This window comes from Elaeis guineensis, chromosome 3, assembly GCF_000442705.2.
Source record: "Elaeis guineensis isolate ETL-2024a chromosome 3, EG11, whole genome shotgun sequence".
NCBI classification, from domain to species: Eukaryota; Viridiplantae; Streptophyta; class Magnoliopsida; order Arecales; family Arecaceae; genus Elaeis; species Elaeis guineensis.
Window position 1 is genome coordinate 106668586 of NC_025995.2, and position 13388 is coordinate 106681973.

Below are 13388 nucleotides of genomic sequence, written 5' to 3' on the forward strand. Positions count from 1 at the left end.
ATAGGCTATGATTTTACTCTCTTAAATTGTATTATCAGTTGAAAAGCGACTTTATAGTCGACTATTGCTTTATTTAATATAGAGACAGAGTATATGGTAGCGATAGAAGTAGTGAAGGAAGCCATTTGGTTGTGAGATTTTGTTGGTGATCTTGGCTTATAGTAGAATATGACTACTGCTTATTGTGATAGCTAGAGTGTCATACATCTGACTAAAAATCAAATGTATCATTAAAGGATTAAATATATTGATATTAGAAACCACTCAATTTGGAATATTATATCACAAGGGATTATTGCACTGAAGAAGGCTTATATGATAGATAATCTAGCAGATATAATGACCAAGCTACTTTCTACTCTCAAGTTCAGGCACTGTATGGACTTGGTTCATGTTTTGAGATTCTGAGTTAGGCCCTTAGGGGCATTGTTGGAGAAGATAGAGAGGAGTTTATTATTTTGTATTGCAGCTTGATAGAATTCAAGCTGAGGTGGAGATCTATTGAGTGTAGCTTAAATTTGATATGATCCACGGTATGAATATGAACTACTTTGGACTTTAGTTGGTCCGTTTGTGTATTTTGGTCTTTGCTCTTTATTTTAGAATTTGATGAATATATATATATATAGATTGTAATCGTATTTTTTGTTATAAAAGGAGCTGTCTTTTGTTATTTAAGCTGTCATATACTCTTTGTACTCCATCTTTTTGGTATAGTGAAATCTTTCACCATCTTCATCCGTGGACGTAGATTAAAGATTGAACTATGTAAATCATTATATCCTATTTTTTTAAATATAATTATTTATTATTATTTTATATTTTATATTAATCTAATATATATATATATATATATATATATATATATATATATATATATATATATATATATATATATATATATATATATATATATATAAACAGAGGTAACTGTATTTACAGAGCTTCTTTTCGACACATGGGACTTTTTGACACATGAAACTTATTTTATATTATATTTTGATTATTTTTAAAATAAATATAAAATATATATAATAAAATAAATAAATAAAATTAAATATTATATAAAAAATTATATTTTATAATGAGATTATAAGCTAGTTAATAGGTAACGTTGCAACAATATATTTGCAACTACGCTAGGTTGAGTCAGCCCGCAAATTTTCTCTCATCTCGGAAGCTGGACAACGTGCTCGAAAAAGTAAAGCCGAACAAGGTCCATCACGATGAACACATTTCCGTAATCTATGGTGTCTCAACTTAAAGCCGCCTCAGCGTTTCGTGGTAAGCCATAGAACTTCCCTACCAAAGACTTCAATTTCGTCCGTGTCCTCTACAAAGCCTTGTTTCCACAAACAACAGCTGACTATGTACAATAATTGGGACAATTGCGGAAAAATAGTAGCTAGTTGGCCTGACCAACAGACGAAAGCAATAAGAGAGCCTGGTCACCAGCTTTCTGTTAAATTCATCAAAGGTGTTTCGGAGGAAATTAAGAGCTGTTGGTATCTACAAGATGGAGAATGAGAAGGAGTTGGTTAGGAACGTAGGTCGAATTGAACCCCGATCGCTTAGTTTAGGATTGCTCGTCGGATTCTTTCTTGCCTTGTTCACCTACGTCTCCATCTCTGATCGTTACACAACTCCTTTATTAACTAGTAAGTCACTTTCAACTAAACTGATAATCTCATTGTTTGAAGCTATTGCATTAGAGTTTAAATTTAGCATTGCCTTGAAATTCTTATAACTCCAGTTGGTTTTGCAGTCGAGTCCCGAGTAGCATCAGCTTATGGAGTTCCCAGCAGTCCCCTGTTGAAACACAAGATGAATTCACCACAGCTAGGTAAGACCAGGGTATGACATTAAATTGGCAATCATTGCCCAAACTGATCCTCTGATTCATGTAGGTCTCGAAACTTGTTTAGATAAAGTGAGATTTATCATGATGCGTCTTTGAGTTTGATCCTTACCTTAGATGGGACAAGCTCTGTTTCTCTCTTAAGATCTGTTGGGTGCTTTGACAACCATGACTTACAACATTATAATCACTGAGAAGATGCAGGACCAAGAAATGCTACAGAGGAGAATCCGGGATCAGATCTGTTCAAGAAGAATGATGCTATTAAAGTGCAACCGAGTTCATCATATGTTATTCATGATGCTTCCTCTGGAAGGCTGGATGCAAGTAGTACTCAGAAACTAGGTGAGCCAATGATTAGAGTATTCATATTAATATCACAGCTCAAAATATGTGTGAGTTGACTGGGCTCCATCAGCAAGTAGTCCCATTGGGACTTCAAGTAGTTTGTATCATGCGACCCTAAGTGATTTTGCAGAGTTAAACGAGTCGACTAAATTTTACTTTAGGTAGCTCACTTCAAAGGGAACCCTATTCTTCTTTGTTTCAGGGAATGAAACCATCAGAGAGGATTGGCATGAGAAGGATGGAGAAAACAGGGTCCCGGACAAAAATTCTTCAACTAGTGGTGATTCGACTCAGAAAGAAGATATCATCAATCCCAAGCAACCAGGTATGTTATTGGTCGTCTTTCTAAATTGAATCTCAGAGTCTCAATGGTTTAAACTGGCATTTATAGATATCCAGCATGTTACTTCAGCCAAAATAACTGAAATACCTGTCATAACACAGTGAGTCACTCAAAATAGTCGAGTTGGATGAGTCAAGCATGTGACGAGTTGAGCTCTCCAAGCTTCTGGTTCCAAAGACCAGTGTCTAATGTAGGTTTTTTTGGCTTTGTAAAGGTGAAAGGAATGCGGATGTCAGGCCTCAAAGGAAGCCAATATGCGATTTTTCTAGTCGAAGATCTGATATCTGTAAAATGGAAGGAGACGTCAGGATTCATGGGAAGTCGTCCTCTGTGGTGTTTGTTACTTCCAATCAAATGAGAAATCTGGAACCGAATGAATCGTGGCGACTAAAAACTTATGCTCGTAAGTTCGACAAAACCGCAATGAAGGAAATCAGGGAAGTGTCCGTTAAAATGTCAAGTAGCATTGATGCCCCTCGTTGCACCCTTAATCACAGCATCCCCGCCGTTGTATTTGCGGTTGGTGGGTACACCGGAAACATGTACCATGGCTTCAGTGATGCATTGATTCCTCTCTTCATAACTTCGCGACAATTTAATGGAGACGTCCAGTTACTCATAACCAATACACATCTTTGGTGGGTGCACAAGTACCGCCACATTCTGAAAAGCCTGAGTCGATATGAAACTATTGATTTTGACAATGATGATCAAGTTCGTTGCTACCCACATGCGATCGTCGGCCTCGAAAGCCATGAAGATATGGCCATCGACCCCTCGAGAGCTCCAAATGGGTATTCCATGGTGGACTTCACAAAATTTTTGAGGAGTGCCTACTCTCTGGATCGAGACTCGCCCATCAAGATGGGAGAACATCCTGAGAAGAAGCCAAGGCTTGTAATCATAGATAGATATCGAACCAGAAGACTTGTTAATATCCAGGAAATTGTTAAAATGGCGGAGGACTTGGGCTATGAGGTGCTGAGAGCAGAGGCCAGGTCTGGGACTGAAGTTGCTGAATTTGCACACCTTATTAATTCATGCGATGTGATGATGGGCGTGCATGGGGCCGGACTCACAAATTTGGTTTTCCTTCCAATGAATGCAGTGTTGATCCAGGTAGTCCCGTGGGGTAGGTTGGAATCGGTAGCTAAGTATGACTTTGGGGACCCAGCCAGGAACATGAAGCTGCACTACTTAGAGTATAGCATCAGTGAAGAAGAGAGCACTCTGATAGATCTGTATCCTAGAGACCACCCCGTGTTCAAAGATCCCATGTCACTTCACAGGCAAGGATGGAGAGCTATGGGGAAAGTATACCTAGTTGAACAGAATGTGAAGCTTGATTTGAGAAGGTTCAGACCTGTTCTGCTGAAAGCCCTCGAGCTCCTCCATTAACAATGGAATAAAGGCATTGGTTGTATCTTTAGTGTTCACTCTTTTAGTTAATTATTATCTCACTGTTTAGTTTGTTTTTCAAGAAAGAAAGAGTTTCTTTTTTTATATATATAATCCATTTCTTTATATGTTAATTGCACACAGAAATATCTTTATTTACATATTTACATATTGATATCTTCTGCATATCATAAATTCCCCAACAAAACTCTGAGTTAAACTTCAATAAGTCACATTACTTGCCATGCCTTTCCTCGCTTGGTCTTTTGAAGCTTCTAACTACCGAACTACATGTGCTTCTTGATATGCTGCCACCAATCTCCAAGGGTTTAGATCTTAGTTATAGCTAAAACACCGTAATGATGTGGTAGTGGAGTATGAATAGCTCATTAGGATTCGCAAATAAGCAAAGGAAAATTACTCGAGAAGAATACAGGGGACTAAACTGAAAAGGCAACGGTGAAATGCTCAGGCTTTGGGAGGATTCTTGGGCGAACAATATTCCCTCAGCCTTCAGCCTCCACAACTACACCAAAAAACTACCAAATCTAACGTCATGGTGTCCTCGCAATGGAAAAAGAGAACAAAGCAGGATGTCTCTTTTTGAATCAAACTAAATGACGGAAAGAGAGAAAGCAGAACTCGGTAATTTGCTATCGTTGATCTCCTCTCTTCGCCTTTCATCACAAACTGACTCATTGCTGTTTAACTTCTGATCAACCGTTCACAGCAAAATCTTTTTGCAAATTGGTGAAATAACAACTCACAATTACTGAACTCAGTAATTGTGGTTGGCTCTAAAAAATAGGTTGCAGTAATGATACTATGAACCACATTCTACTTCACTGCCCATTTGCGAAGCCAATATGGTTTGCTATAAGTTCGAGCCTAGAATTTTGAAGAAGACCTCCTTCACTTGATCATGGACCAGACGGCGAAAGAAAAGAATCGGAGCAAATACAGGACCGCATGGGATCATTTGGCGATTGCTGTTTGTTGGCAAATGTGGTCACAACAGAGTTTTGGGGTAAAATATTCTATCATTGTCACAGTTCTTTCTAAGATGATTGCTACGTTTATTGCTGGGGCAATAAATATTATAAGTTTCCAAATTGTACAAAAAATATAATTTTAAAATCATGAAAGTATGAGGATGAGTCTTGGCACAATGGTAAGATTACTCCAGTCATATATTGGAATATTTCTTTATTTTGATGTTATATAAAGGCATCAACATGTGGAAAACCTTCACATTCCAAAAATTCCACTTATATAGGTATTCTACCAAACGAAAACCAAGTAAATTCAACCCAATTGGATCAAGAATGGAGTGGGTTACCACCATAGCAAATATTGGGTACGTCGTGGCATCACCAACTCCAGCTCGACGCCCGTCTCAATCACACATGTCAGCAAGAAATGGCAAGACTGCGGAACTAGGGTGAAGTTATCTCTCTCTCGAACATTTCATCGAACAGATGCTGTGCGTCGCCCGCCACTCAAAGACGCTCGTCCTTAAGATGCCGGAGTACCTGGCGGCGCCACCAAAACGTTTCCACTCCGTCTTCTTCTTCTCTCCAGGACAGCGGCGAGGGTGGAGAGTTCGCCAGAGTTCTGGACAACCGCCGCCGTACAACACGAACCACTCCAGCTCCCATGGTGCAACGATGCAACGGTGCGTCTCCTGCCCAGCATGCACCTGAAGTAAGGACGTCAGCGTACATTTTTTATGCGGATTTATGTCCCCATAGAATTTTTATGCACGTGTTTGTGCGTTGATGCATCATCTCCTTTCGCTGCCTTTACATACCTAATCATTCCTTGGACAACAATGACTATTGGTTCTCTTCCTTACTAAATATATACACACACACACACACACACACACACAAATGTTAGTACTCTAACCAACTGTTTGTCTTAGTGCTCTCATGGATGGTACGATAAAGTTGTGGAAAAAATAAAAGAAGAGAGAGAGAGAGAGAGAGAGAGAGAGAGAGTTTATGTCCATCTCTAAAATAATTTTCATCTGATTAAGTACTTTTATTTTCATTCATTGATTAAATAAGTCATTCCTAACTTTTTGAGTAATCTTAAACTGGTTAACTAGATAATTCCGTCATTTAAGCGTCCAAACGTAATATTAGCCGTTCTACCCAAAAAGAAAAACATAATATTAACCGCAAGTCTGCGTTCTTGAGAGTTAGGTGCAAAAGTCTGCATACCTTTTCTCCATCGCTTCCGTATACATACCTCGACAGCTGTATGGGACCATAAAACGAGTCTTTCATCACTGTCTCTATCACTCGATTAAGAATTTAGGATCTCGTGGTTGCAATTAAAAACTAGGTTTAATTTCATTGGAGCTTGGCTCTCTAATGTTTCTTGATCAAAAGAGAGCAGGGCTTTCCAATTGGTCCAGCAACATAACTGAAACAATAATTGAACAAAGAATTCATCTAGTGGTCCCTCTTTAACAGAGCTTTGGCTAGTGGCTTGCTTCCCTTTACATTCAAAAAAAAAAAAGAAAAAAGAAAAGAAAAAAGAAAAACAACTATTCCAAGAAACTCCCTGATACTTACTATCATCATGCATCAACAAACTGACATACATCCATCTAACCAGATTAACATCCAAAATTCTCATGCGTCACACTCTCGGAGACATTCTGGAACATACATAGAAACACCATCTTATAAGGAGTATCCCTGTTATTGAAGAGGAAGTCCTTCTCAGTCCATAAATAAATAAATAAACCACCAAACGGAACCAGCTAAATCGCTTTCAAAATTTGGGCCATTATTTCACTCCATCTTACTTTAAGAAATAAAAAACACATATAAATTTAAAAAACCTTTTCTGAGTATTTAAAAAAAAAAAACCAAAAAACCTATTGTATCAAGTTAGTGCAAGTGGCAGGTCAAGCACGCAACCTGCTTTTATATATATAGTACAAACATTCTCGTATAAGATCGGAGGAGGAAGAGGTCCATCAGTAAAGAACAAATAGCGATACTTAAATTGGGGAGAAGAAGTAATCAATCCATCGGTATCAATTTATTGCATTACCGATGGCCACAAACTACCAAAATATACAACTGGAAGAGAAAAATTCAACTACATCCATAACGAATCCATCCTCACGTGGTCTTTCTTGGATCCAACCCTCCAAAGTCCAAACCAAACAAGACGTGGTGGAAGGGACAACTCGTTAATTTTGACTTTATACTCCTTTTCTAATATTGTTAGGTAAAGCCTAATTACTCAAAACATTATGCATGCATCTATGTATCCATTATGTTTGTGTTTGGGAGCCGAAAAAAAAAAATAAAAATAAAAAAAGACCATTGTACTATGGTTTGAGGCCAAAAAGGTATTAAGATTTAATTAAACTTGTAAATTTTTTACTGAATGTAGTAAAGAAAAAAAAACTTCGTACTTGCCGTCCGTGAATACAGACAATTTATCGAACCACATAAATTCTTTGCATCCTATTTATTTTTTTCCTTGCTATGTTTTATTCTTCTTGATTTAATGTATGATGCTAAATTTTTAGTAATTGATATCAGAGTTGAGGTTGTAGAAATACCTTTCATAAAAGATTTGTATTCAAATTTTATATTTGCACTGCTTCGAGATGGCTAGTTCCAATTCAACAAGACATGAGGTGCTCATGTTTGACCTTTCATAAAAGATTTGTATTCAAATTTTATATTTGCACTGCTTCGAGATGGCTAGTTCCAATTCAACAAGACATGAGGTGCTCATGTTTGATGGATCCAACCATGATTTGTGGAAGTTAAAGATGAACTTACTTTTAGTCGAAGAAGGGTGTACTATTGCAATTAAACATAAGAAGAAAAAATTTGCAGAAATAAATGATGAAAATTCTCAAAAGGGAATAAGTTTGCTTTAGTTGACTTTTTTTTCTTGCACTAAATGATGCTTTATATTCAATGTATCTAAAAAAACTTCTATAAAAAAGCATACATAATTTGCAATGGATTTATGATGGAAAATCGATGTGGGACTACATCCATTTCAGAAGAAACTTATACAATCTAAAGATGAAAGAGGGGTTCTCATTTCTAAAATATCTGAATGAGCACAATTCTCGTGTTAGTAAATTGTCCGCTATTGATGTTAGGATGATAAACATACTATAATTTTACAAAAAAAAAAAAAATTGCGGTACTATAAGGTTATTTAATTGGAGAGTTTCTCTCCCTTTTTTGGGTAACAAATATTCATCTACCAACTGTTTAGCTTCGATACTCACTATTTGAGCTGTCACATTTTTCCATTCTATATACACTAGCCATGCCTTCATATTATCTTGCATGTCTTGGTGAGATACTCCTTGAATTATTCCATCTAATGAGCTGATGTTTATAGAAGCATTGTAAATATTGGTCATTTCATTCCAAACATGATGAACAAAATGACATGTAGGTATCACAGCACGATGTCATAATACTTTTGCTACTGGTTTAATGGTCCCTTTCTAGCAAGGAAAGATTGACAAGGAATCCCCTTCCAAAGCATTCTCCATCATAAGCAACAGACTCTAGCAAAGACGGGATCGATCTTTTCATAACCATTCAAAATCTTCATTTCATTCCCAAGTCTCGTTATCTTTTTGAGACAACCACAATCTCATTATCAACAAGACAAAAAATCATAGATTTCTTTGGGATGCAATTTACTTCACCTTTTCCTCTTCCAGAACAATTCATCATTCTTGTTAAAAAATGCCATCAAGTTTACCACTGTCCTGTTTCTTATCCAACATAACTTAGAATTTTGCCGCAAATATTATTGAGTGCGGCTTGAATTTGGTATGACTTGTGGTACGAATCTGACCCATTTTGGACTTTAATTGGTCCGTTTGTGTATTTTGATCTTTTTTCTTTATTTTAAAATTTGATGGCTATATATATATATATATATATATATATATATATATATATATATATATATATATATATATATATATATATATATATATTGTAATTATACATTTTGTTATAAAAGAGGCTATCTTTTGTTATTTGAGCTGCTGCATACTCTTTATACTTAATCTTTTTGATATAGTAAAATCTTTCTTAATTTTCATCTGTGGACGTAGGCTAAAGATCGAACCATGTGAATCATTATCTTATTTTTCTTGTATGTAATAATTTGTTATTATTTTAAATTTTATACTAATTAATAGATAATTTTGCAACTAACTGAAATTAGAGCCAAAGATTCATATTTGTTCAGGTTTGTTCATCACATCTGTTTTGGGCTTGTCGTTATTTATTGATTTTATTTTTTGTTTTTTATGATTTCTTCATGATGGCTACAAAATTTGAGATTGAAAGATCCAAAAGAAAGAAAGAAAAATGTAATTACTATAAGAAAGAAAGGCACAAAAAATCTGATTGTCCTAAACTCAAAAAAAAGAAAGGAAAGTCAATAATATCTTTAATGTTGGTGATTCGGTCAGTATAGCAGAGGACAGTTCTGATGGTGCCCATATCTTTTCAATATCTATCAATTTATCTGGAGATGCTTGGATTCTTGATTTAGTATATTCTTATCATATGTATGTTTATCAGAATTGGTTGTCCACTTATTATTCTATTGATGGTGGTATTGTGCTCATGGAGAATAATATGTCTTGTAAAGTTGCTGATATAGAAACAATTCAGATCAAGATGGATGATGGTATTGTTAGGACCTTGATGTGTGGCATGTATAAGATTTGAGAAAGAATATGATTTCTTTAAGTACTCTTAATTCATTTGGTTTTAAATATTATGATGAAGGTAGAGTTTTAAAGGTTTCAAAATGTGCTTTTATTATGCTTAAAACAATATTATCTTATGGCCCTACTTGCTTCAGCGTAGTATAGTTTTTGATACTACATCAATTTCTTCATTAGATATAGATTCGGATAGTACTCATTTATGGTAGATGCATTTGGGTCATATGAGTAAAGCTGGTATGCTTATTTTGAGCAAATGGGATCTGTTGTATGGTCAAAAAAATTGAAAGCTTGACTTTTGCGAGCATTATTCTATAGGAAGCAGTCTAGAGATAAGTTCAGCATAGCCGTCTATCAGATAAAGGGCATGTTGGATTATATTCAATCTAATTTTTAGGGCCCTGCACCTATTCAGTCTAAAGATGGTTCTCGGTATTTATTGATTTTCATTGATGCTTTTAGGAGAGTTTGAATATACTTTTTGAAGTACAAGAATGGAATCTTTTTCACTTTTAAGAAGTAGAAAGCACTTGTTAAGAAATAATCCAGTAAAAAAGATAAAGAGATTGAGAACTGATAATGGCATAGAGTTTTGTGAGGATTAATTAATGAGTTCTACAAGGTTGAAGGTATTTTGAGATACGGTATAATTAGAAAAACACTATAATAGAATGGTGTTACAGAATGTATGAATATAACTCTTTTAGAAAGAGTATGGTATATACTTTCTCAATCAAATTTATCTTGAAAATTTTAGATTGAAGCTGTTAATATAGCCTGCTACTTGATGAATGGATCTCCATACAGTGCTATTGAGTTAAAGACCCCTATTGAGGTATGATTTGGTACACTTGCTGGTTATTCTATTTTGAAGATATTTAATTATTTTGTTTATGCACATGCTAGTAATGGTAAACTTAGGAAAAAGGCACATAAATATATCTTCCTTGATTATCAATTTGGGGTGAAAGGCTATAGATTGTGATGTATTGAACCTGATTCTCAGAAATTCATAGTCAATAGAAATGTTACTTTTGATGAAAAGACTATTCTTTATTCGAGAGATAAGTCAATTATTATAAATAAAGATCTTGGTGTCGATAAGTCGATAAAGCTTAAGGTTAAACCTTTAGTTCATCCATCATAGGGTGATACTTCAGTTTAGCCAGTTCAGGATTATAAGCCTAGATCATTGATGAGAGAGATGCCTCGCAGGAGCAGCAATACACCATAACCATTGGCAGATTGAGAAGATAGATTAGATCCTCTTAGAGATAAGAATATACAGATTTGTTCTCTTTTGCATTATCTGTGGCAAAGTCTATTAAGATTTAGGATCTTGTCAGTTATTATGAGGCCATCACTAGTAATGAGTCTTCATGATGGTCTATTATTATGAGTGAGGAGATTGAGTCTCTTCACAAAAATTAGATATAGGAGCTAGTGAAACCACCGCAAGGCTAGAAGATTGTTGGACGCAAATGAATATTCAAGAAGAAAAAAAGAATCCCAAAGTTTAAAGCAGTAAGGTTCAAAGCATGTTGGTTGCAAAGTGCTATAGTTAGAGAAAAGATATATAGACTTTAATAAAATTTTCTCTCCTATTATGAAATATAGCTCTATTTACATGTTGTTTGCTATTGTTGTGTTATTTTGACTTAAAGCTTGAGTAGCCTAATGCCAAGATAGCTTTCTTGCATAGTGAGTTTGAGGAATAGATTTACATACAATAGTCAAAAGAATTTATTGTTCAGGATAAGGAGGACTATGTTTGCTTGCTAAGAAAATCACTGTCTGGTTTGAACTAATCTCTGAGACAGTAGTGTAAATGGTTTGATGCATTATGATTAGGCATGGTTACTCTCAGAGTGACTATGATAGTTGTGTTTATTATAGGAGGCTTTCAAATGATTCTTTTATTTATTTGTTGCTCTATATTGATAACATGCTCATTACAGTAAAGAATATATCTAAGATTAAGAAATTAAAGGCTCAATTTAGCAATGAATTTAAGATGGACTTAGATGTTGCAAATAAGATTTTGAGTATGAGATTCACAGAGATCGATACACGGACAAATTATTTTTGTCACAAAAAAATTATATTTAGAAGATGCCTAAGCATTTTGGTATGCAGGATTGCAAGCTAGTAAGTATTCCATTTATGGCACACTTCAGGCTTTCAGCTGCTTTGTCTCTGCTATCAGATGAGGAGGAATATATATCACATATTCCATATGCCAGTATAGTTGGAAAAATCATATATATCATGGTTTGCACACATCCAGATATTTCATAAGCTGTCAATGTCGTTAGCAGGTACATGAGGTATTCAGAAAAGATCTATTGGTAGACTGTAAAATGGATCTTATGTTATTTGAGAGGCACTAATGATGTTGGTTTGATATATGATCATAATTTAGATACTGTAGTAGTGTTATTGGTTATATGGACTTCGATTATACAGGTAATTTGGATAGGAGGAGATCTCTGACAAGCTATACCTTCACTCTCTCAAGTTGTGCTATCCATTGGAAAGTGACTTTTTAGCTTACTATTGTCTTATCTATTATGAAGGTAGAGTATATTGTAGTGGTAGAGAAGTGAAGGAGGCCATTTAGTTGCAAGGTTTGGTTGGTCATCTTGATTTATAGCATAATGCGACTACTGGCTCATTATGATAGCCAGGGCGCCATTTATCCGACTAAAAATCAGATATATCATGAAAAGATCAAGCATATTGATATCAGATAACACTTCATTTGGAATGTTGTATCACAAGAGGTTATTGAATTGAAGAAGACTCCTATGACAAATAATTTAGTAGATATGATGACCAAGCTACTTACTATTCTCAAGTTTAAGTATTGTTTGGATTTGGTTCATGTTTTGAGATACTGAGCTAGGCCTTTGAGGGCATTATTGGTGGAGATAGAGAGGGGTTTACTATTTTGTATTATAGCTTGATGGAATTCAAGTTAAGGTATATATTTGTTGAGTGTAGATTGAATTTGGTGTGATTCGCAGTACGAATCAGGCCTATTTTGGACTGTAGTTGGTCCATTTGTATATTTTAGTCTTTCTCTTTATATATATATATATATATATATATATATATATATATATATATATATATATATATATATATATATTGTAATCATGTCTTTTGCTATAGGAGAGGCCGCCTTTTGCTAGTTATTTTAGCCGCTATATATTTTTTATACTCCATCTTTTTGATATAATGAAATCTCTCTTCGTCTTCGCCTGAGGATGTATGTCAAAGGTCGAAGTATATAAATTGTTGTCTTTTTTTTTTTTTTTATGTATGATTGTTGGTTATTATTCAAATTTTGTACTAATTAATAGATAATTTTATAATAAATATGACGTGGGCAGTATATTTGCAACTATGCTATCCAAAGTCAGCCAGCGAGCAAATTTTCTTTCTAATCGGAAGCAGGACAACGTGCTTGAAAAAGTAAAGCCAAACAAGGTCAATCACGATGAACACATTTCTCTAATCTAGTGTGTCTCAACTTAAAGCCGCCTCAGCGTTTCGTAGTCAGCCATATAACTTCCTTACCAAAGACTTCAATTTCGTCTGTGTCCTCTGCAAAGCCTTGTTTCCACAAACAACAGCTGACTATGTACAATACTTTAATTTCGACAATTGCGGAGAAAATACGAGCT

The 13388-nt window shown here is 35.1% G+C and overlaps 1 protein-coding gene across 2 annotated transcripts; it reads left to right on the plus strand.

The window, feature by feature from the left end:
- The first annotated feature begins 1369 nt into the window (after positions 1–1369).
- On the plus strand, positions 1370–4136 carry LOC105041142 (beta-1,2-xylosyltransferase XYXT1). Of its 2 annotated transcripts, none has more exons than XM_010917981.3 (5): positions 1370–1658; positions 1766–1843; positions 2063–2203; positions 2409–2531; positions 2764–4136. In XM_010917981.3, exons 1-5 carry the CDS (start codon positions 1517–1519, stop codon positions 3945–3947), a joined length of 1668 nt encoding a protein of 555 aa, XP_010916283.1. In that variant the 5' UTR covers positions 1370–1516; the 3' UTR covers positions 3948–4136. The 2 variants fall into 2 exon arrangements, with proteins under 2 accessions (XP_010916283.1, XP_010916282.1); XM_010917980.3 differs by having other exon boundaries at positions 1372–1658; positions 2057–2203; positions 2764–4134.
- Positions 4137–13388: the final 9252 nt, after the last annotated feature.

Bases quoted from the DNA above. Each gene is read 5' to 3' on its own strand.
- LOC105041142 (XM_010917980.3), top strand. From the start codon at position 1,517: ATGGAGAATGAGAAGGAGTTGGTTAGGAACGTAGGTCGAATTGAACCC. The intron at 1,844-2,056 runs GTAAGACCAGGG...ATCACTGAGAAG, and splicing joins GATGAATTCACCACAGCTAG to ATGCAGGACCAAGAAATGCT. The intron at 2,204-2,408 runs GTGAGCCAATGA...TCTTTGTTTCAG, and splicing joins AAGTAGTACTCAGAAACTAG to GGAATGAAACCATCAGAGAG.